General features: G+C 37.8%; 1 protein-coding gene across 1 annotated transcript in view; it reads right to left on the bottom strand.

The window, feature by feature from the left end:
- Nucleotides 1-4,465: 4,465 nt before the first annotated feature.
- PREX2 (phosphatidylinositol-3,4,5-trisphosphate dependent Rac exchange factor 2) overlaps nucleotides 4,466-25,709 on the bottom strand; it is a 291,402-nt gene continuing 270,158 nt past the window's right edge. Inside the window, exons 38-40 of the mRNA XM_047073746.1 lie at nucleotides 16,342-16,444; nucleotides 9,849-9,916; nucleotides 4,466-4,511 (exon numbers count right to left, since the gene is read on the bottom strand). Coding sequence (XP_046929702.1) covers nucleotides 4,466-4,511; nucleotides 9,849-9,916; nucleotides 16,342-16,444 — 217 coding nt within the window. The remainder of the gene's footprint in view (nucleotides 4,512-9,848; nucleotides 9,917-16,341; nucleotides 16,445-25,709) is intronic.

Below are 25,709 nucleotides of genomic sequence, written 5' to 3'. Positions count from 1 at the left end.
CCCCACCTCTTTTGTCTCACGTAGGGTGATTTTTTTCTGAGGCTTATCATTAAAACCTCAAAACTCTGATAGAGTACAGAATATTTTTATTAATTGGAGTTTAGATTATTCGAAACTATTTCAAAAGCTTTTGCCTTTATACTTAAGCAGAACAACTGACTATTCATTCAGCAAATTCAACACAAACACAAGTATATACAAACACGTTAATGAATAACTAACACTGGCTTTGGGGAAGTATAATTTACTATGTTAATCCACTTAAAAATAAGTCTTTAAGAATCAAACACAGTTTCCAAAAATTCAGAAGCAATTTAGTCACATACCAAACATTAGTTTCAATATTAGTAAATACCACTAGTGAAAAAAATCTAAATATGTCCTTTAAAGTAAAATGTAAAGTAAAATGACTTAAAGTATTGATATCTATTTTAAACTTCAGTATTATTTTTTTTAATACAAGTGAGTAAAAATACGCCCTGTAATCTGTCTTAACTCATGCTACATGGGAAAAGATCTATATGAACTAATGAAGGAATACTTTAGTACTTTACATACAAATGCATTATTGTCAAATATATAGAGTAACTAACTCTCAGCTAAAAGCTTCCATGTCACTAAATATTATTTTTTCTATAAAATGTATATGTTCAGAGGGTTGAAAATAGTTTCTTTTCTTTGTTTTTGGGTTTGTTTTTTTTTTTACTGATTTTATTTTTTAAGTAATCTCTACACCCAACGTGGGTCTTGAACTCACAACCCTGAGATCAAGAGTCACATGTTCCACTGACTGAGCCAGCCAGGTGCCCCAAATAGTTTATTTTATTTTTTTTATTTAGTTAATACGTCCCTCAAGATTTTGTTTTTAACTATTTATTTTCTTGGTTTTTATAGTTAGTACCAACATTAATTTCATCTCATTCTGAACTTAGTTAACTATCATAAAATTTAAATCAATAGAGTCAGAATGAGTATCATTGTAATCTCATATATATTATAGTGTCATAGGATATTAGCCTAATTTTAAATTAAACATTGTTACTACAAGAAGAGTGACCACTGAATGCATAGGGAAGCTAGGTCACTGGAAGAATATGATTTAAAGAGACAGAAAATAGGGGCGCCTGGGTGGCTCAGTCAGTCAAGCATTTGACTTCGGCTCAGATCATGATCTCATGGTTTGGGATCGAGCCCCGCGCCAGCCTCTGCCCTGACAGCACAGAGACTGCTTGGGATTCTCTCTCCCTCTATCTCTGCCCCTCTCCTGATTGCTCTCTCTTTCACTTTCTCTCGAAACAAATAAATAAACCTTAAAAAAAAAAGAGAGAGAGACAGAACATAGTGTGAGACTTCTATGATTAGAATATTAGTTCATAAAATAAAGCTTACCTCCTAAATTCAACTTTATATATCCAATAGAAGTAAAGCTAGTACAGGAATTCTTCTTTGTTTCTTTGTTTCTTGTTAAACAATAACGGAAATAGATGGAAAATTCTAGTCTCTTCAAATTGCTCATTCTGTTAACATTATATTAAGTTTTGTTATATTTTATATTAGATAACTTTATAAGATATCATGGAATATTTAAGATGTATTGACTATGGATTACTGGTTAGCAATTATTTTTGACTTAGATCCCACGTTAAGAACCAAAATTTCTATGCATGACCTTCCCCTTTAGGTGGATGTCCAAACTCAGAACTTGGAAGAACTGTTGGCAGGGCTTTAGCAACATTTCAAGGAGTTCTAGAGGAGTATGTGAGCATTTAGGTAAATTCATTCTAAAAACTCATGGCCAGTTAAGTGTCCAGTGTCATGTGGAGGCACATTATGATATTGAAAAATCATCTTTATCCATTCATTCATTGGACATTTTCTTTTTTACTGCTACCACTGTTTTGGAATCGTAGTCAAATTTTATATGGTATACTTTTCCAGAATTTCAAAACATACCTAAAATTGTTACCTTCAATTATGAGGAATCTATTTTTTCAGATTGCAACAGCACTGCGTTGCCTCAAAATGTGTATCCAGAATGGTAAAATGCCTAAGAAATCTTATGATTTTCACATATTAAAGACATTTTATATGTTTCCATTCATTTTTTACTCAATATAAAATGTATAACTTAATGGCAACACATGTCACAACTTTACTAACAAATAATGGGTAATATTACAACAGTTCTTACGTGAATATGGAGAAGCAGCGTAATGCATTAAGAAGGCAGACTTCCTGGATTTAAATCCTACTTTTGTCACTTGTCAGTCCTGTGGTCTTGGACGAGTCACTGGGCCCTTCTTTGCTTCAGTTCCTCAACTGTGAAATGGGGATGATGAAAAGACACCATCCCAGTCTTTGTAAGGATTAGTGAAACAATAACAACAAATAGGGATAAAGCACTTGGAGGTACCGCTTGGCACATAGTAACTACTTAAATGTTAGCTACAATTTTTATTGTAATAAAAAATGACAGGGACTGATGAGAATAGAAATCATTACTAACTTTGGAGCATTCAAGAAGTACCAAGCACTCTGAAGGTTGGTACACTTACGCTACATTTAACCCTTAAAATATTAAGCACATCCTACTATATAGAGAATAGACCCTTAAAAATATGCTATTTTATACATACTATAATTGCAGATAATTTCCTCCATGAAACATAGCAAAGTATGACTGAAGTGTTGAAGTGACCCCTTCATCCTTCTAATGAGAAATAAGGCTTCTAGGATGGTGACTAGAAAACAGTAAAGACAATATGAAAAATACTTCTAGTTGATCAGTTTTGCTCACTCATTAGCCACAGTGAAAGTAATCAATTTTTCAGTACAGGAAAATCGCAAAATACTAATGTCATGGACCTTCAGGATCAGTTGATGATAATATCAAGAATGTTAAATCCCTGAAAGTTAAGATATACTTAATATAGGTATTTGTGTTAAGGTAATATCTTCATTAAATTCAAAGTGTTCAACGTTTCCTTTGAAAACTTTGAGTTTATCTCTTATTATATATAAGGACTTATTGCAAAAATTTTAAGTGCTTCTGTGCCAAAGAACAATTTTTATCAGCTTGACCAGTGTATGAATAACTGGTATATGTATAACACAAAATTTTTGTTATTCAATACACAACTGATGGCAGTGAAGATTTTTAATGATCATCTGAAAATCATTATCAAATTTCATAAATTAAAATGTAATAATCATCTGTATATACCTTAGTTATGAAAAGCATTTCACATACTAAATTAGTCCAAATCCATATACTCATCACAATCACAGGAAGGGCATTTTAACTGTTTTGAAAATTATAGATTCAAAATCAATATTACTGTATTCATTACACTAAAAAACAATATTATTTAATCAACATAGAAATGATAAAAATGACGTGTATTTTGGAATGAAAATAGAATACACCTTGTGCTTCCATACATTATCAAGGTCTCTAATAGTCCTTGTACAGTTCAACAAATAACGCTTTATTTTCACTGTTGTACACATACCTTGATAGAAAAATACTCAGCACGGTGTATTCTCTTCAGAGTCTCACATCTCATATGGAAGTCTTAATAAAAGTAAGAATTTTAGGTATCTTTCTAAGTTAAAATTTGACTTTTTAAATGGACTTAAATTTCCTCCTTTACCCCACTCTCCCCTCCTGTACCTCCCTGATCTCCACCCCTCTCCACCCCTCTCCAACCCCTGGCCACCTGTGGCACAGCACCAGTACACGTGGCCCTAGGAAGCCATGCCATTTCAGAGACCAATGACAGCACCCACTTGCTGGAACTGTCCACGAGCACAAAGCAGTGCTTCCCACCACAAGCAGTGGGAAGAAAGTCTTGGTAGAAGCCTCATTCAGCTCTCTTCTCTGTTACTGAGAAATAAACCCGTAGGAAAAAGAGTCAAGCATGCTCTTCACCATTCACAAATCATACTTTCTCTGATGCAGGTAGGGGACCGAATGCCTACAATAACACCCAGTCTATGTGGTCTGTAACATTTCTGTATGATGATTTGAAAAGTGTGTCCATCTTTCTTCAGTGAAAGACTTCTTCAAGTGGAAATATCCATTATCACATGATTGCATTCAGAAAAGATGAAAACAAACACAATGAAATAATTCTAACTAATGGGAGAGGAGGCACAATGGTTCATTGTTTACCTGGTTTTTTTTTTTTCATAAATTCCAAGGACAAAATTTACCCTAAAAATGAATAGTTAGTGTCAATACATAGACAGATTAGTTTGTGAAGCTACAGATGGTCTGAGTGATCTCTCATCCATTTCCAGCACAAGTATCCACGTACAAGAAGAACATTGGTTATTTACTCCATGGGGAAGGAGCTAGAGAAAAAAATTTCATTTATTTATCTTGAATGAAGAATGTTTAGCCAGCATGTCTTTTGTCTAGTGTTCAGAAGCTTCTGCTTGCCTGGTTCCTTGGGGATTCTCCTCATTCTTCTCCAACAGGGGGAGGCGGCTCGCACAGCTTGTACAGCCTAGGAAAGGCAGGGAAGAGTGTGACAGCAGCCTGGCGTATTGCCATTACCTGAGATGTTTCTACTGGTACAAAAAATATATTGACAATAAGTTCCTGGTTCAGGAGCCATGATCATATTGCCTATTTTACTAAAAATTACTTATGAATTAGCAAACTCCAAAACTTCAGTTCTAGTTTTCAGAAAACACCAATGTCTCTGTATAAGTGGAGACAACTACTGATTACACAATGTCATCTTTCCCACACCAGCTGCTTCTGCTCCAGTGCTGCCTGCCCTGACTGTTCACCTTGCTGGCAGCAAAACTGATTCTTTGAGTTCTAGGAGATGATACTATAGTGATAATTACCATCTTGTCTATCATGACTAATTTGTAGCAAAACAGCACCTTCTCATAGGGGTCCACTGGTTTCCTAACTAGTTTTTGAAATTTGTTTCATTCTGTACCATGTCTTGGGTGCAGTCAGTTACAAATAGGCTGATGTGGCAGAGTCCTGAGGCCTGAATCTCAAAGGCACAATTATCTGGTGTTTCCTTGGGAATATCTGCCCATCTCCGCCCACCGTTCCATTCATCTGCCAGCAGAATCAAGTGGAGATTCAAGTGGCTCAAGGAATCTACTTGAACTAGTGGAGATGCCAAGAAGGGCTCCCTCTTGACATCCCAGGTTTGGGTGTCTTGAGGCAAAGCTCGGGGGACTGAATTAGGATTGTACAAGCTCCAGAGCTCCACATTCTCCAGAATATCCTAACTCCAGAACCAAATTAAGGGGAACATAATATCTGCCAAGACAGGGACACCTGGGGGGCTCAGTCGGTTCAGCCCCTGACTCTTGGTTTCGGCTCAGGGCATGATCTCACAGTTGGTGGGTTCCAGCCCCATGCCGGGATCTGCACTGACCTCACAGAGCCTGCTTGGACTTCTCTCCCTCCCTCTCTCTCTGCCTGTCTCCTTCTCTCCTTCTCTCTCTCCTTCTCTCTCTCTCTCTCTCTCTCTCTCTCTCTCTCTCTCTCTCTCTCAATATTTAAATAAAATAGCTGCAAGACAGCCACAGTGACCAGACAGGGCACACCCATTATTAAAAGCACAGTCTGAGAGAAGATCAGCTGACTGAGGTGGCTAGATGTTAGACTACATATACTCACAGTCCTAATAGCTCCATGGCCATGCTGGCCCTACTTGAGAGCCTCATCCATGATCTAAAAATATTAAGTACAGGGGCGCCTGGGTGGCTCAGTCGGTTAAGTGTCCAACTTCGGCTCAGGTCATAATCTCTCAGTTTGTGAGTTCGAGCCCTGCATTGGGCTCTGTGCTGACAGCTCAGAGCCTGGAGCCTACTTTGGATTCTGTGTCTCCCTCTCTCTCTCTCTCTCTCTCTCTCTCTCTCTGCTCCTCCCCTGGCAAGCTTGTGCGCAGTCTCTCTCTCTGTCTCAAAGATAAACATTAAAAAAATTAAAAAAAAAAAACCCTAAAATAATAACATTAAGTACAGGTTTCAACTTTGCTCCTTTTCAAAAGTACTCCAAACTCAGGGATAGGGGTAGCATGGTGATTCCCTTCTTATACAAATTAAATTGAACACAGTTTACAGGAGTTGTTGACAAACTTAGCAAATTATGTTTCCTTCTCCTTCAACATTTAATCCCATGCTAATTCTAAATCAAAGGGGAAAAGAATGACAAAGTTTGAATATTGAGTTAGAAACCTAGTTAACAACATAAACTTTCCCAGTCTGGAAACACACAGGAAAAAGTTACTGCCTTTGGAGATTATTCAAGTCTGAAAGGTGCTTAATGCTCTTCATGTAATCTCCATGGAAGAAAATGAATACTGAAATAAGGACATCTCACATCAGAAAAGCTTATTTCATCTTTCCCAGAGAAAAGAATACATTAAATTGAGCTGATATAGTTCAAAGCTGCCTTTGCAGTAAAAAACTACAGTTTTGCTTCAAAATGCATTCCCAGTACCGGAATAATGGAATGATCGGAAAGTTCTTTTCCTCTTTAATTTTGATCCTTTCATTTTCCTTACAGCACTGCCTAACGAAGGCAAAGGCAGTGGCCTTACTCAGGTAGAACACAAACAGTAAGCCGGGTAGCAAATGTCCTACCCCGTGAGATCTGGGCTGAGCCATCACATTCCATTACCTTGCACTGCACGTTTCCACATAATGGAACTAATGCCACTGTGTAGGCAAGTCTTTGAAATGTCTGCCTTGCAAATTGGCAAAAGGCTACTCCGTGTGATCACCTAATGAAATAATAGCTCTGGATACTGCAGAACTGGGCAGATTCAGCTTCTGTGAGGCTTCTTGGAAGTGACTCAGGGTTATTTGAGTTCAGACACATTTGTAATGGAAATCGTGGGGCTTTGGGAATTTAGAACAGGCAGATAGAGTTGGGAAGTAAAATGTAATAGTTAAGAGTTGGGCTTTTACCTTGCACTGAGGCATTTGTTTTTTTGTCAGCTAAATTGTTAGGTAACAGAAGGCCTTGGTTTGCCCAACACCTTGGGGCCCTTGTCATAGTTTCATTCCACCCATGCACACCAGTGCCCCTGCATGAAAAGGTTTGTTCCTGGCTCCACTTTCTTCTTTTCCTGTTTGGGCTCAGGCAGCCATCTTGGAGCTGGTATTTCCAGCCCAAATCCAAATCTGCTGAGAGTAAAACTTTGAAACTTCAACCTACAGATCATGCCCTTCATCCTTCTACATGGCAAAAGAGACATTTTCAAGGCTACAGTGTCAATAATAATCTGTCCCAAGGCAATTCTCCCTATCTTAAAGATGAGAAAACTGTCTCAGAGAAAATAAGTAATCTGACTAAATAAGGTCATCAAGCAGGAGCTGGGACTCAAAATCATGTTTTTCACGTGTAACCACTTCAGTATGCTGCTTCACAATTAAACAGATAAAATAAATCAAGCTATCGTAGCACAATAGTTCCCAGGTTTTGTGATCTAATAGAAAATAAGACCAGTGTACCTTTATATCTGAAAGGTAATACTTGGTTCATGATGAAGATAAGTTGATTAATCTGAAGATCCAATGTATGAAAGTTAGGAGGAAGAACACTGTATTGCCCACAAAGCCATCTCCATTTGGGTGTCCCATTGATCCTTAGTCCCAATGTCACCAACATGAGCTCACCCTCCTTTCCCTACACGTGCTTATTTTTCTTAGTGACTGGAACCATTTGCCCATTGTTGTCCAACCCAAAGATTTGGTGTCATCCTAGAATATTCTTCTTCTAGCAAATTGTTCTTAAATTTGTTGTCTCTGGGACAGGAACCCTGGTGCCCAGCTGGGCGGGATCCCACCCCTCACACAGTGCTTCTTATATTCTACCTTTCCTTCCAGTTATGTTTTCTCATCTCATCTCTTTAACTGAAAGGTCCTTGAGGGATGGTTCTATTTCCATCTCATGTTTCTACCCTCCATGAAGCAGAGCAGGGTGCTTTGCATTTCTTAAGTCCTCAATAAATATTTATAGAGTGAGTGAAAGAATAAATAGGATTAAATTAAAAATTACTTTAGATTTCTCTTTGGGGATTATTATTCTCTTATAAAAATGTCAACTTTACAGCTGGCACATTTTATTGTGTTTCAGTTCAAGAGTTTTAAAACACAATACAATAAAGAAAAAAGTGAGTTCATCAGTTTCTTTTCTTGTATTCCGCTTGCGTATTGGTTTATTGATCAGGATGCTGAAGTCTTATCTTAACCCTTCTGTTTATTAGTGTTTATAAGCTCTAGCTATGAAGACCTTGCTAAACCATTATCTTGTTTTCTTATTGGAATTTTAACACTTCACTGGGTCCGTTATCACAATATACCACGTCGGCTCAAGGTGCCAGAGAGAGAATGCCTATGTGAAATGACTCCTTAGGAACAGTCTTTCTAACTTAATCAACTATGAAAGATAACATTAACAAGACTTGAGGATTAAATAAGTTAGGAGCCAGCACTAAAAATAAACACAATTAGAACATGAGTGCTCCATCCATTTTCAGGGGGAAAATATGTTTTCCCTTGTGAAAGTACTTCTACTGCCCACAGAGTTTTTTAGGATGAAATATAACTTCATAAATGCTGCTGTCATCATTCTCACTCTGGTAACTGCTTTGTAAATAGAAAACGAAAGTGTCTTGTCTGTGACAGTGCCTGGAGGCGTCTCCTTTTTGTTAAAATGCCAACGTATAAAAACAATCAAATGTAAAAGAGATTATTTAATTTTGCCCCACTTCAAGATAGATGGCTGCTTACCTTATTGTCACCAGGGAAATGAAATTAACATTTCTCTGATGGCTGTCTCCATGTTCATTTATTCTAAAGGTGAATTAGAATCCTTTCTTTTTTTAAGTTAAAAAAAATTTAAATTTTTGACAGAGAGAGAACATGAGCAGGAAAGGGGCAGAGAGAGAGGAGGGAGGATCGGAAGCTGGCTCTGCACTGAGAGCAGTGAGCTCAATGCGGGGCTTGAACCCATGAACTGTGAGATCATGACCTGAGCTGAAGTCAGACGCTCAACCAACTGAGCCACCCAGGTGCCCCTAGAGTCTTTTCCTGTTATGATATGTGAACTGTGCATATTTGATATGATCACAAACAAAAAGCTCATTTATTCATTTGTTCATTCGCACGTTCTTGAAATCAGTTCAGATATTCAATGTCTACTGTACAGCACTATGATCAGCCAGGAATAAAATCCAAAAAACATATCCTCTGTCTCCAGAGAATCCACATTCAGGTTGGGTGAGGAGACATGGAACAATATATTGTAACACAGAGCTATAAAAGAGCTATACAAGACCAATACACAAGATGCTAAGGGAGCACAAAGAGGAAGAAAACTCAGCCAAGACTTCAAAGAGAAGAGGGCATTGAGAAAAGGACACAAAGGGTTTTGTGGGTAAGTAGGAGTTTTCCATACAGACACAGATGGGAAAAGCAATCATGCCAGAGGGAACAGCATGTCAGGCAGAGAAAAATAAATGAAAATGGCATTTTGGTAGTTCGGTACACTTGGGTTACAAATATTAGTAGTACCTGTGTGGACTTTTGTCTTTGAATTCATGACGGAACTTGGAAAACAGAATAATGTCAAGACTTCTACCTGCTACCTCTAAGTTTGCTTCCCTTAAAATTTCATTGAATTCAGAGACCACTTATGATTAGTCACATTTAGCCACAGAGTGTTTACGAGGCCAATTTCCATGATTATATTCAGTACTTCACTAGGCATGTACTGTGGCCGGTGCATTAGATGTAAGTGACACTGCCTTGGAAGTGGCAGTAAGCCCTTTGGGAAAGAGCAGACCTGGAGAGTCACTTACCTTGGAGCAGACTGTGGGGTTCTGTCTCTGATTCCCAAATTCTTTGCTGTGTTCTGAACTCTTGCTCCCTGAGAGAAGTAGGGAAAATCATTTTTAGCTCTACATTGTATTAGTAATTATTTAGCATACCATGAACATTTGAGTGTAGAATATTTATTCCAACAATGTATATAACATCAAGAGAGATGAGGTGAAGCAGAAGAGAAAAATTATCATCTGAGCATTTTCAAAACTAATGCTTTAAGTATCAAAATATGCTGACATATTTTTCCAAAGGGTTGATATTTATTTCAATAGCTACCTAAATCATTCAAAATAAACTTAAATCACAGCTTCCTGTTCACTATCTCATCTATGTCTTTATTCCTAGAAGCAAGCAATACTTTAGATGTTGAAAATAAGAAACGAGAAGGCTACAAATATGTGCTGTGTCCTCACTTTTGTGGAACAGAAAATCACAGTTCTATCGCACTCACAAACCTGTTTTATCCTTAGCTGAATAATCAGCTATTTTAAAGTTCATAGTATTTATCAAGAAAATATTTTCTTAAATAGTTCTAAAGCAATTCTGGACAAGGCATGTGCGTGTGGATCTCTGAAATGTAAGAATTCTGCCCCAAACTTTATAGTACAAAGGCAATGCACTTTAGCAATGAAAAAGTCTTCACAACTTGTCAAGTTCATGAATGAAGCTATAATCATTGTTCAGTTCCTAATGGGAATTAGTTACTAGATAGAACTAAACACCAGGGTTTGGGGCTCAGAACAGTTGAAGGAGAGTGGTTTTAAAGAAACTCTAGGGCATCTCAGTGGCTTGGTTAAGTTTCTGACTGGTTTCAGCTCAGGTCACGATCTCACGGTTTGGGAGTTTGAGCCCCGTGTTGAGCTCTGTGTTGATGGTGCAGAGCCTGCTTGGGATTCTCTGCCTCTCTCTGCCCCTCCCCTGTTTGTGCTCTCTCTCTCGAAATAAATAAACTTAAAAAATAAAATAAAGAAATACAAAATCTCTGAAACTCTCTTTCTTGCTACCAAATTCTGAACTATGGGAAGGGAAGAAAGAAAAGGAGAAAAGGAAGAAAGGAAAACAAAAGAATACATCCTCTCAAGATGGACCAAATAAAGGAAAGCAAATAGGGAAAAGGGGTGGGGGTGGCAAAAAGGCAGATGGGAAGGAATTTAGGAATTATAATTAAGCAGTTAAAAAATAACTCATTTTGGAGTAGTTTTAGACTTAGAGAAAAGTTGTAACACCAGAACAGAAAGTTCACATACTTAACTCAGCTATGTAAACTCTCTCTAATGCTCACCCTTCACTTGACCAGAGTATGATGGTCAAAACCAGGGAATCAATGTTCATATAATGCTGTAAGTCTTAATCAAATTTCACCATTTCCCCCTCGTGTCCTGATTCTATTCCAGGATCCAACCCAGGATCCCAAACTACATTTTGTTTTCTTGTCCCCTTGGTCCTCTGATCCATGGCATTTCCTTGGATTTGATTTGTCTTTTATGACCTTAATACTTTTGATAAGTACTGGTCACTATTTTGGAGAATATTTCTCAGTTTGGGTTTGTCAGCGGTTTCCTCACGATCAGATAGAAGACATGCATTTTGGACAAGAGTGATTTTGTGCCTCCTCAGTGCATGAGACCACTGATGTTGACCATCACCATATCATGTGACTTCTCTACATCTTATCGGTGACAGTAACTGTCATCACTCGGTTCAAGCGGTGTCTGCCAGGTTTTTCCACTGTAAAGTTACTTCTTTTCTTTTTGTAGTTAATAATTATGTTGTGGAGATTAACCACTTCTCCAAGCACTGTGGCTCTTTTTAATGGAGAATTATATTTGGAACCCAAGATCTGGACACTGGGTATGCTCACTGCTACTATTGGCATGTAACTGCTTCTAGGTTGTCTGAGTAGACAGAGCTATTTAACTAATGGCAAACATACTCAAACATCTATATTTATTTCTAAATGCGTGCACGCGTGTGCATGTGTGTGTGTGTGTGTGTGTGTGTGTGTGTATCCATCAGTTCAAATTGCTACCTCCACACCACAGGATTTGTTCTGGATTATAGCCTTCTCCCTTTCCCTATTTGTAACTTCCTTTTCTGACAGTAAGAAACTTTATTTTCATTACTTACAATATATTTACTTATCTCTTCAAACCTAGCATACACATAAGCTAGTTTTAGAAATTCTAAATCATATCCCTGTGAGAAATAGATTTACTAGGCTAGGGTATAGTGTTTGTGTATAATTACTTTTGTCTTTAGTCTCATAATATTCCACTGAGTAGTCTGTAGAAAGGCTTTTGCTTTCTTCAAAGGTTGCAAATCACACTGATGTTCATCATGCTGAACACAACTGTTGGTGTATTCCATGGTGAATTCAACTATATAATTCTTCATATACTCAACCTGCCAGGTACTTGCACTTTTCCACCCTTGTTTATGTTGTTTCCTCTACCCAAGGACCTCCTCTCTCCTCTTCCCTACCTGTCCACTCCCATTTATCCTCCCAGGCTCAAATCAAATATCATCTTGGCTAATAACTAATCGGTCATTCACTATATCAGGTATTATTTTAAGTGCATTGAGTATATCCTCGCAACACTACGAGGCAAGTACTATTAAAATCTTTGTTTTAATAATGAGGAAACTAAGTAACAGAGAGACTTAGTATCTTGTCCCAAATGATACAGATGGTAAACACTGGAGTTGGGATTCAAACTGAGGTTGCTTGGCTCAAGAATCTATGCTTTCAAGTCACTATCATGGTATCACTTTCTGCATGAAGCCTTTTTCTGGTTATCCCAGTTAGAACTATTGAACACACGCCATTTAGCATTTACTCTCTGCTAGGTACTATTCTGGAAACCTATGCCCACCAAAACAAACTATACTCAGTGTCCCAGCCACTGAGAGGCTCACAGTTTACTCACTTATTTATTCCCTGTCTTATGTCCGAAAACACTGAGGTTGTATACCACTTGTCTATTGGTACCTGTATCATGATGATCTGCCTATGTGTGGCCACCATAAGATGGGGGAAGAATCACATCTTCTTCAGCCTTTGTTACTGTGCCCAGTATAATGTCCTGATATTGTAGGTAAGGAGACAGAACTCTGAAATTCCAGTTTTATTTAAAAAAAATTGAGGCGGTCTTCCACCCAATAATACGTGGAATGTATAATTTGTAGAATAGAAAACTTTGTTTCTAGGGGCACCTGGGTGGCGCAGTCGGTTAAGCGTCCGACTTCAGCCAGGTCACGATCTCGCGGTCCGTGGGTTCGAGCCCCGCGTCGGGCTCTGGGCTGATGGCTCGGAGCCTGGAGCCTGTTTCTGATTCTGTGTCTCCCTCTCTCTCTGCCCCTCGCCCGTTCATGCTCTCTCTCTGTCCCAAAAATAAATAAACGTTGAAAAAAAAATTAAAAAAAAAAGAAAAGAAAACTTTGTTTCTAATGTAAATGAAAGCTTCTCCCTCAAACGTTGTATTAATCAGATCAGTTGGTTATGTAAAAGTGCTGCCTAGGATTATTATAATCATTATCAAAAAAATTAGAAGGGGCATAGTACCCTTCCCTCTATCTTTCAGCTTCCCTTCTAACTAACCAGAGCATTAAACAAGTCTATGAAAAATAGATATACAAAGCTGTACATGAAAACCATATAATCAATCATGCTGAAGCGCTTCTCCCTAAAAAAGAAACTAAAGATCTTAGAAAATATTACTCATTGATCTGGCAAACATCTCAACCATTCAGTCTCTGGAGAGTTGAGTCTAAATGTTTGAGAAACAAAAGGAACAGGAAAGTCAGATCTTTGATCCCCATTTGTGTTCTAACTACTTAGATCACAGGTACATAAGAGTTGGCTTGCAGACTGGATCCCAGCCACTAATTCCACTGCCTGTAACAGTTGGACACTGGAGAGAGGATGGGCAGCAGATGGAACGCTGCGAAAATCCCCTTGTACACCAGTTTAACCCACTTTCTCTAAAGAGAGGGCCCCAGGCTCTCTGATCTTCCATACAGAAGTCAGAAATCAGTTCTTTGTTTCAGATCCACCTGGAGATGCCATATTTGCAGCAGAGAAACCAGTAACAAAGGAGGGTAGCTACCTATTCTAAATATATTTACTAAAAAAAAATAGAAGGAAGAAGTGATGAATACTGAAAAACTGCAGTTTATAAATTTTATAAGAAACTTCAGGGGCGCCTGGGTGGCGCAGTCGGTTAAGCGTCCGACTTCAGCCGGGTCACGATCTCGCGGTCCGTGAGTTCGAGCCCCGCGTCAGGCTCTGGGCTGATGGCTCAGAGCCTGGAGCTTGTTTCCGATTCTGTGTCTCCCTCTCTCTCTGCCCCTCCCCCGTTCATGCTCTGTCTCTCTCTGTCCCAAAAATAAATAAACGTTGAAAAAAAAATTAAAAAAAAAATTCATAACTTTTCAGTTTTCTTAAGTTACATTTTATAAATATATAATAATACATATAATAATATATGTAAAATAGCATGTATATTGTATTTCAAAAAGGTTTGCACTGGTTAAATAAGTCACTAAGGCTTACATAATACGGTTTTTACTTTCTCCCCTGTAGTTTATAGATGTGCGTTCTCACGTGTAAGAACTTAAACGTTTTTGATTACTGAAGTCCATATAGTAAGAATGTATATCTAGTGAATTCATCATTACTCCTGTACTGGATTATTCTAAAACAAGTTAATAACCAGTCTCTTAGTCTTGCCGTAAACCATAATTTCGAGATGGCCCCTCCAAGTCTTCATTCAAACTTATTCTAACAGCAACAGAGTGAAACAGAATGCTCAGTGTCTTTCTGTACTTTTGGCATCCCCAACCCAACCCTGAAACGAATAATCACAAGTTTACTTTGGTCTACTTTTTAAAACCAAATTTGTATTATATCCATCCAAAAAATCCTTCCAAAACCTGCTGGCATTTGCATCTGTAGTTGCCCTTTTTCTAGCTGAACCATACTGTGCCCTGTGCTTCTTGTGGATTTAACCTTTACTTAGCAAATCCCTGTTAGACCTTGTCAGATCTTGGTTTTCAGTCTCCAGCTCCAGGGTTCCCACCTCGAAGCTCCAATGTATATCCATTCATTGTACTTTATTCCTGAATTACAGACCCCAAACCGGTGCTGGTATCACTTATGACTGCTTCCATGGATTTTTTTTTTTTTTTTTTTTTTTTTTTACATTCTGTAGTATATCTTGGGAGCAAACCCACAGAGATTAGTATGTTTGCGTAAGAGTTATACACTAAGTCTTTAGTAAACAAATAAGTTTTAACTACAAAAGCATATCTTAAAAACTAAATCACTTACTATCATTGGGCAGTTCAAACCAAGTCAGCAAGAATAAATATTTGTTAAATCAATTTTCTGTGGTTACCCTGAGAAACTGTGGCAGAATAAAACATAAAATTGATATTTTCCAACTCTTGTCTTTCTAATAAGTTGTGTCTTTTCTATTATATAAGGCACATTTTCCTAATAATAAATTGGAGGTTAATGCATTTTTGTTACCTTTTAAAAGAATTTTAAGCGTTAGAAACCAAACTATCACATTAAAATACCAGTGGGTACTGTATCAAAAGCTCATTCTCTTTATGAGAGTTTATTCCCACCTATAAATACTTCAGTGACCTAATGACATCCCAAAGACTACTCTTCATCCTCTGAAGGAAAATTTGAGATATGTGCTTTTATCTTCAGAATAATGCACCAAATTCTTAGCATGGCTTGGACTTCACTTTGAGAGCTCCAGGAGCAAAAAAGGCCTTCAATTCCTTCCTCTTCTTCCTTGCCCCCACGCTCTTCCTCAATTCTATTTCCAGAGCCTTACTAAATCACCTGCGATGCCCAGAAAATGCCATGTAGCCTTTGCCCTTGCTCCTTACATAAGCCTCAAATCCACTCCTGCCCATTACACTTGGCCAACCCCTTTCCTCCTTCTGGTTATCTTTTACACATCCTTTTTTCCAGGTTGGCTTAGTTTCTTGGAGGATCCTCATATAGATGTCTGTATTGCCTTCGTCCCTGGGAGTGTTTCTTGTTCACACTTACTCTCTGAGCCTGAAAAAGTGTCCCCCACATCCAGGCACTAATCAGACACCTGATAAATGCTGACTAATCCTCATTAAACCTGATAAATCCTGATTAAAAGGAACCTTCAAATCCAGGTGCCGTAGGGGCACCTGGGTGCCTCTGTCGGTTGGGCCTCCGGCTTCAGCTCAGGTCATGATCTCACAGTTTGTGAGTTCAAGCCCCGAGTTGGGCTCAGTGCTGACAGCTTGGAGCCTGAAGCCTGCTTCGGATTCTGTGTCTCACTCTCTCTTTGCTCCTCCTCCTCTCTCTCTCTTTCTCTCTCTCAAAAATAAATACACATTGAAAATGTAAAAAAAAAAAACAAAACAAAAAAAAACAGGTCCTGTAAAACAATCCCTAAACTGTGTGTGACTTACCTGCTTCCGCATCACATCTGTAGCCTGCATGATGTAGCGAGGAGGCAGTCCATGGCTTCTGGCCAGAATGATGGCCTGCTCCAGTGTCACGCTCAGGGTGCACCTGTGTGCAAAGGCAAAAGCAAGTCAAATGCCACCAGTTCCCATTAAGGACTTCAAAACGCTTTGGGTTACTAATGAAGGGCAACAGAATATGCTAGCCCAAAATCTGCCTCCTCAGAGAGTTACTACTCATTTTTCCTTGGGTATCTTCCATGTATACATAAGGTACACACATTAATAAACTGTTTGTTTTTCTCTCATTAATATTTTATTATAGGGGTCTCAGCTAAGAACTCAGAAGGATAGAAGGAAAATTATTTTTCTTCCCCTAGACTAATGTCAAAATCAAAACCGCCAGCCAAAATGGAAACAACTGGACAATGAACCATTGATTTTTCTACATAGAACACCTACTTAAAAATAGATTATAGGGGTGCCTGGGTGGCTCTGTCGGTTGAGCATCTAACTTCGGATAGGGTCATGATCTCATGGTTCGTGAGTCTGAGTCCCACATCAGACTCTCTGCTGTCAGGGCAGAGCCCGCTTGGGATCTTCTGTCTCCCTCTCTTTCTGCCCCTCCCCTACTTATGCGAATGCTCTCTCTCTCTCTCTCTCTCTCTCAAAATTAAACATTAAAAACAAGTAAATAAATAAATAAATGAAAATTAATAAAATAAAAATAAAAATAGATTAGAGAGCTACATGACTGGAGTCCTAAGTATTTAAATTTAACAAACTCACAATGAACTGTGTTTATGAGTTTATATACCTAAAGTTAAAAAAAATTATAATAAAATCTAATTATCAGACATTATTCCTTACTGATATTCCATGTAACTTAAAAGAAATGACTTCCTAATATTTTTCATTCATGTCTACATATGATAGTTAATACGTTTATACTAATTTATGCCAAAAGGCTTAGAAAAGTAAACAGTGAAATTAATATTCACTAAGATCAGAGTTGATTTTTTTTTTTTAATGTTTCTTGGACCCAATATAAGCGATTGTAAAATTTTCAAAAGGAACTTATAATTAGTTAGTCAGGAATGTGATGCCCAGAGCAACTGGGAGAAAATTCAGAATCCAGCCCCTGATTTCAGTAATTGCTGTGCCTTTCTCCTTGTCCTTTGTCCTTTGCCTTCCCTTTTAAGGAATTCCTTTTATGTCCTTTCACGTTTTTCTCTTTGGCAGCTCTGAGAACCTACGCATATTTGTTAACATTTTCAGGTGCTGGTCTCTGAATTTTCGTAAAATTCATGAGCAGATTTTCTTTTACTGCACTTTTCAATTCACAGATATTTTGATGGTCTTTTTTCCATTTTTGCATTTACATTCCTGTATTTTGTTGGTGTTTTTTTTTTTTTTACACGTGTATTTTTCTAGATCTGTTCAGTGTTTCCTTACAAATGAAAGGTCTACTATGCAATCGCTTCTCTGTGAGGAATATCTAGCTCACTTATCTTTGGTTAAGAGACTGAACTATAGAAATCCAATACATCTGCTAGATTTTGATACTGATGAATTAATAAAAAGAAGAGTAAGGGGCTTAAAACATTACTGCTGACATTTTAGAAAGAACCTGATGAGTTACTGCCTTATTATACATGATTGGATTCTAAGGAGAAACATGTTAAGTTTCATTGGCTGTTAAATGACCTCTTTACACAGCATTAATAACACATTCAGATGGGCTAAAGTTTTACAATTAGCTTTTGGTAGTATGTTCACAAACATTTAGTGTATGAGTGTGATAATAATATGTAGTTGCAGTTTTATATGCTGTCACATGCTGTAGAACAGCATACGCCCATGAAAGCCAAGAAGTTTAGTTGACAGTTCACGCTTAGAAAAAAAAAATCAATTTTTTACAAAGCATTTAATTGTCAGCTTATTTGACAGGCCATAACCTTTTCCACCTCCTTAAGGTCTCCTCTACTCCAATTTTAAGTCCTTATTGATTCCAACATTTTAATCAATAACACTCATTATACTAGCTGAATGACACTAAAAGAAATCTTTATCTTCTTCTAATCAAACTTAAATATGTCTGTTCTTTTAGATAAAACATGACTTGCCTTCCTCTATTTATAACAAACACTTACTGGTTGTGAAGGATTTTTAACAAGCAGCCTATAATTTTTATCCATTTTCTTAATCTTTTTAAACCGATTTATTTCTCCCTAGTTCAAGTTGTAATAAACAGTACTACAGCAGCAAATTATCTGCTAGAGACTTTAAAAATCTCCCGATCAACCAATGTGGTCCAGTAATATGCTCTCGGAGAGGGTACCTTCAGGTGTCACCTTTTTAGAATCAATCACACACACATCATCTAACAGAAAAATCTACCTTAAAATGGATACATATATTTTCTTTCACTAGCATATCAAAACCAGATGGCTTTCTCTATCTAATCCGTCTTTTCATACTAACCACTGTGTATGTTCCAATTAGGTCCCGAGATTAATTTGAAATTTTAAAAAAGTGAAACACTTGAAAAGATACAACCAGGTCCCTGTGGGAAGTATTGCCTGTGTTTGACTCACAGTTGATTTGTCCAGTGGGAGTCTACTTTTTCTATCATGGCATCGCAGGATTCCATTCTCCTGAATTAAGCACGTGGAAGAAAGCTCAGCAGTAAGCCCACAACTTTGTTGTTAATATACCAAAATTTGCGTCCTAGCTTTTTCTCTTCTCTCAGCTATCAGTATCTGAATGTCAAGTGGAAAAATTCAGCATTTGCAAGAAGACTTCTGCTTCTAGCATTCTTGGGAAGATTCTAGATCCAGAAATGGCACATGGTTTTGCAACGGTACATAAAGGTATATACTCAGTCAGGTTTGACAAGAGATCATTTGATTTTATAGGTACTTTGTTGATTACCAGTGAGACAGCTTTGCTAACCCTGGACAAGAGAATGAAGACAGCATACCAAAGGCTGGGAAGCCTAAGCAAATTCGTTCAGGACAAGAGTTCTTATCTGACCCACCAGTTTCCTTTCTAGCACTATAACTGTTTTCATATTAGACAGTTAAATTAAAACTTAAATCTATAGTTCTACTCCATCCTGGAAATCATGGGCCTTCAGTTTTCAGGTCTTTCTAGTTGTAGTATCATTTTTAAATTTTAGACAACTCTTCCCTGGAAGTCACAAAAATAAAAAAAAAAATAAAGATCACAGAGTAGAATTTGTCCTTGATAAAAAGGCAAATATAACATAGACACTGAGGAAAGTTGTTCCATAATTTTAGTAGGAAGACATTCCAATAATAGCTCTGCTTAGGGCATACTCCTGAGAAAATGTACTTGACAGGGCTATAAAATTATGCAGAAATTGTGAATTTCCCCACAGAAAGAAAAGGGAACGGGTCAATATATCCGTGCTTGTAATGAATAAATCTTCTTGACATATTTTGTATTAAGAATAGATCCTACATCACATCAGAGATATAGTAGAGTTTTAATATGATAAATGTAACCTGTAGTTAATGGGTCCAATTTAATTTGAAAGGCACTCTGATTTAACAATGTTATGGGGAGAGTCACAAAGGAGTAACTTTTATTCATTCATTCACTCAACAAATATTTTTTGAGTGTCTACTTTGTACCCACAAGTACCATTAGGTGCTGGAGGAAGCTGATTTACTAACAAGCTAAAAAAGGTTGAAAGTCAGGGTCCCTTACTTATATGGATCCCTAGCAAATTGTTCACATAGTCACATGCTTTTATAAGTTTGCAAAAGCAAAAGGTTGGTTATTTATTTATTTATTTATTTAATTAATTTATTTATTTTGAGGGAGAGAGAGCGTGGGTACGCACAAGCCAGGGAGGCAGAGAGAGACAGAGACAGGGAGAGAGAGAATCTGAAGAAGGCTCTGCACTGTGAGCAGAGCCAAGAGTGGGGCTCGATCCCATGAACTGTAAGATCATGACCTGAGCTGAAATCAAGAGTTGGATGCTCAACCGACTGAGCCACCCAGATGCCCTGTCTGAAGCAAAATGTTTTAATTGCAAATAGTTATGACTGCTGACCTAATTATGTCTGTCCCAACTTCCCTTGGGAAGTAGACTTAGGACACACTTAGGCTAGGCTGACTGGAACCTATGTATATGACTTGCAGTCACTTCAGTTTTAGTTAGGCTACTGTAGTCTTCTCGTCTGGAAATGGATCCCAGAGTATTTGTACTGTCCATTGTGCAACTCACTTATCTACTGTTGAAAAGGAGGGGCAGGGCTCAAGGTTGTAATGCAATATTCATACCCTGAGGCACCCGGTGTTGTGTGTGGTGTTGGAAAAACCAGGCTAGAAATGCACAGAGCCAGAAGCTAGTCTGTGGAATATTCTTCCAAACGTTATGGTTCATATGCTAAAGAACCTGATAAGGGTTTTCATATTCAACAACAATTTAAAAATGTGTAAGAGATTTAGCAATAATGTTGAAATTAAAAGGTTTTTCTAATCAATATATTTTTAAAAACTTGTTCAGCTATGCTAGAGATAGAACAAAATTATTTTCCTATTCTCTCTGTAGATTATATTACAAAATTATTATAATTTGAAGAGGCAGTCAAAGAGTATGTTACCAAAAACTGTGGAGGGAAGAATTATAGAGGTGGGTCAGGCAATAAAGTAAAAAAAAGGCAGTCTTTTGTTTTTCAGATTTTATAATGCTTGTGGTATTTGCCAGCATTTTAAATCTTGTAAATTTTTTTGCATTCCAAATAAATAAATATTAAGTTTCACTTCTATTTCATTTTGTAATTTTTCTATTCTTTTTTCTTAAATAGGGGACTTAACTTCAGACTCTAAAATCTTTATCCACTTCAGTGTGCTGGGGATGCAACAGCAAACAGAAAAAAAGTACCATCGTTTTTGATGATTAAACTTCAAGGGGAGGAAAAAAGAAAATAAAGAAGCAAATAGAGGATATCAGGTGGTGATAAGTTATCCAGAAAAGTGAAAATTTTTAAGGGAATAGAAACTGAATAGGGTGAAACAGCAGAGAAAAGTGCTGCTATTGGGAAGACCATTTCAGGGAGAGCAAGTGCAAAGGCCCTGAGGTTAATGCATTTTCTGTCTGCTTAAGAGCAAGTGTGAAGCTTGATGTGTAGGGTCACATAGAGAGGAGGAGACGAAGTTAGAGAAGTAGTCTGGGCCTGCAAGATGCATGGCCTTGAGGATCAGAGTTTAGGAGTAAGTGAGGCCCTTATTTCCTTGGTTGATACGAAAAAAAAAAATCCAACATTTACATTATATGATGTAAGATAGCAATTTGTGAAGCAAATTACCAAAATAATTTACTAAGCATCTGTCCTTAATATGCTATCAATACTGTACTCAAAAGATCTTCAGTTGCTTTCCAGGCAATATTTGCAAAAGCAAACTCTTCATCCTGATGCTTCAGGATTTCTACCAATTGCTCTCCCATTTTCTGCTCCATCTTCCCAGCACTCCAGCTATTCCATCCTGCCCCTCTACCCAGAACTTCTTTCTGCTTGGTCAACATTTGGTACCACTGCACAAAGCTCTCCCCGCATAAGGAATGTTTGTCCACTTTTGGAGTGTCTTTCAAAATATCACAAAACCTTTCTGAATACAGAAGAGCAGTTGACAACATGGGCGTCATAACCAGGGGTACTGGATGTCTTTGTAGGTCCCCGGCCAGGTTACTTCAACTCTCTCAGCCTCAATTTTTTAATCTGTGAAATGATAAAAGCTGGCATAGTGGCCTCATAAAGTGCCATAAGAATTACCTTAAGCGACACTTAGCCACGCCTGTGGTAATGCTATTTCCACCCCACTTCGCTACTGCACTCACACTGTAAGTCTGTCTATATGAATTCATTATGAGCAACACATCACTTGGAAAATGTGAGGAATGTGAGCTTTCATAAATCCCATTTCCCAAACCCCATTATATTTTAACTACTTACAAAACCTCTTTCTACATATTTTTAAATGCTGGTCATTAAAATAACCCTGTGGTTAATTTTTAAAAATTTAGAATTTTATTAATTTTATAAAATTATGATGCGATATCATTATGATCAATTCATAAAGCAAATGACAAACTTCCACCATTATCTCTTTTATAAATTGGGGCTTGGTAGAAATAGACTTCACCCGACCGTAATTTGCACTTGCTCCTATGTTTCTTTGGGATTTTTATTTCATATGTTTGTCCCAACAGATTCTGGACATCAGGTATCAATTTTATGTTGTATGTCAAAATGCAGAGGGAAAGGTCAGAAAAAGCATGTGAAACAGTCTTCCAGTTGCCAGTCCATTTTCTAGATGGTAGGGGCACAACACGATCAGCGTCCAAACCTCTGCCTCAACTAAGTCTCCTGAAGAGACAAAGCTTATTTTCTTAAATGGGCTTAAATGCGATATATTGTTTTTTAACTCTTTATTTTTTTAAGCTTTTACTTATCTGGGGGGGGAGGGGCAGAGAGAGAGTGGGGGAGGGTCAGCGTGGAGCCTGACACCGGGCTGTCTCACAAACCGTGAGATCATGACCTGAGCCAAAATCAAGAGTCGGAGGCTTGACCTCCTGAGCCACCCAGGCGCCCCTCAACCATTTATTAAATCATACTGTATTACACTATATTTAGTTCACTTTGTAAGACTTCAAATCTTGAAACAACTTATGTTAGTCCTTTAAAAAAACCTGTTAATGCTTCTCCTTAAGATGATTCGTGACACTTCTATAATAAATTAGATAAAAGATTCTCAAAACCCAAGGATCTTCTACATATTTGGTCATTTACCATGATCCCAGACAAAAATGGCCCCATAAAGGCCATCAGTTTTACTCCCAATTACCTTTTAAAACCTCCCAAGCTTGAATGCTTTATTTAATGTTGATTCAAACTGCACTGAACAAGGAAGCCAATCTCCCAAGGGTTGAAATGCATTAAATTGAACACTTGGGGACAGGCGTCACCCCTTTTGGGCCACAAGGGTTATGCAATGACTCACTGGGAAACTGAAGTGAGAAACCAGAACCATGTGAGGTTTATGGCTTTCAGCTCTGTTTTCCAACAGTGGATTTATTTGCTGACTCTTAGCTCACAGTCAGGAATCTGATCATTATGATGCTCTCTCTTGGGGGTGACCCCAACCTTCCCTATTACTAGTGGAGAAGGGTCATTCAGATTCTGACACAAATAAAATACATGCAACACTAATGTGATGAAGAGCTCTGGATTTGCAGTCACGACAATTTGCTATAAACTACCACGATGTAGATGATGAAGTGAAAAACATTACAACGGGAAATGCAAGGGTCAGTGCGTTTTTATTTCCCCATATTTTTAAAACTGAGGCCAAACATTACTTTGAAAATTTCTATTGTACTCCTCAATAGTGTTACATACTTAATTATAACTGAAAACTACCCCCATACAAAACCCACCAGAGTCACTGGATTTAGAGATTCACATTGTGACTTCAAAAGCTACTTGAACAGTGATTTTAACTATTTTGTGCAAAAGTAATAGAATTGAGGCACTTGGATAACTATGTTATCTTTTTTTGTGCTCATGCAGTATAATTAGCAGAATAATTTCTTGTTAGAAAAACAGGATGGGGGCACCCGGGTGGCTCAGTTGGTTAAACATCGACTTCATCTCAGGACATGATCTCACGGTTTGTTAGTTTGAACCCCACGTTGAGCTCTGTGTTGACAGCCCAGAGCCTGGAACCTGCCTCAGATTCTGTGTCTCCCTCCTTCTCTGCCCCTCCCCTGCTCATGCTCTGTCTCTCTCTCACTCGCTCTCAAAGATAAATAAACATTAAAAAAGAAAGAAAGAAAGAAAGAAAGAAAGAAAGAAAGAAAGAAAGAAAGAAAGAAAGAAGAAATAAATATTTAACAATTCTGAAATCAGTGAGTTTTGTCCCAATGTAGAATTCTACATAATAATCAGAGTCTGATTTTGTTTGTTCTTTTAGCTTGGGACTTCCAGGTGTATTGCCTCATTTTCACCCTCCTTTATAAATATGATGCTGCCTTTAGTCTTGGAGACAAGAGGGAGAAAATTCCCTTGGCGCAAATGCATCACTCAGAGTCTATCTACAAGGACATCCTAAGGAACCTATTATTTTGATAATATTCTTCACATGAGTTATAGGGCTTTCTTACGGTTATAGGAATGTCTATTTAGAGTATTACAGATTTAGATTTTAAAATGCAAAATAATTCCCCCCTTTTCTATAAATGTCTTCTTTTGTTCTCCTTTAATTAAAAGCCAGGCCCATTATCCTTGTTCAAGGGATTGTCACAAACAAGTTATTAGGACTCTAATCAGCTGTGGTTTTCCGTGATACTTCACTAAGCTGACTACCTGGGCAGCATTCGAAATTTGCAGAGAAATAATGACTATTTCAATCCCAAGAGAACAAAGGAGGTGAAATAAGCTGGAGCAGCAGCAGCCACTTCTGCTATTTGCACACCACTCTTTTATACACAGAAGCTTTTTATGACAGATGGAAGGTTCTGCGACTGCCTGATTTGATGCACTCCACGGCATCATCTGAACTTCTGTCCTGGGCAGCCTGAGGCAGATTAGTTTCAACAATCTTTGAACTAAAGATACATTTCTCCTTGTTGGAAAAAATACAAACGATTCTGCTCAGTTTCCAAGTGTTTTTAGCTCTTCTTTGTGCTTTTCTCATGTTCCCATCTTATTCAGCTGTCACAAAACAAGCAGTGGTAGGAAATAGATGAGTTAGAGGTTCTCTCATGATATCGGCCCTGATAAGAAAGCGGTTTGGAGCCAAAACATAAGAGACTGTTAAAAACTGAGAACAAACTGAGGGTTGATGGGGGGTGGGAGGGAGAGGAGGGTGGGTGATGGGTATTGAGGAGGGCACCTGTTGGGATGAGCACTGGGTGTTGTATGGAAACCAACTTGACAATAAATTTCATATTAAAAAAACAAGAAAGCACTTAGAAGAAATAAGACGTAGAAATGATCTAATTCCTTAAAGTATTATTATGAAATTACATTTTAGTATCTTTAATGTTCCCATTTCCATAAAACCTTCCCAGATTGTGGGTTAATATTAAAATCACCACTTCCCTAAAATGTTTGTCTAGTTATCCGTCATTTGCCCACTGTTTCACCTCCGGACTGAGAAATGTTACAAGCCCCCAAGCCATCAAACTAAACTCATTCATTATAAGGGATGAATGGACTGTGCAGTTCCACATGTTAACATACCTAACTCTAGTACCTTTCGTGCTTATTTAATTTCCTATTTCTTACTGTGTCATAAATCTCTCCTCTTTAGGTACGCTGCTAATATCTCTTGCCTAT

Source organism: Lynx rufus, unplaced genomic scaffold (assembly GCF_022079265.1).
Source record: "Lynx rufus isolate CCGP_SWC_20201006 ecotype Redwood Valley unplaced genomic scaffold, mLynRuf1.p SCAF_12, whole genome shotgun sequence".
Lineage (NCBI taxonomy): Eukaryota > Metazoa > Chordata > Mammalia > Carnivora > Felidae > Lynx > Lynx rufus.
Note: the sequence above shows the minus strand (reverse complement) of the source record. Positions and strands in the feature narration are given on the sequence as shown.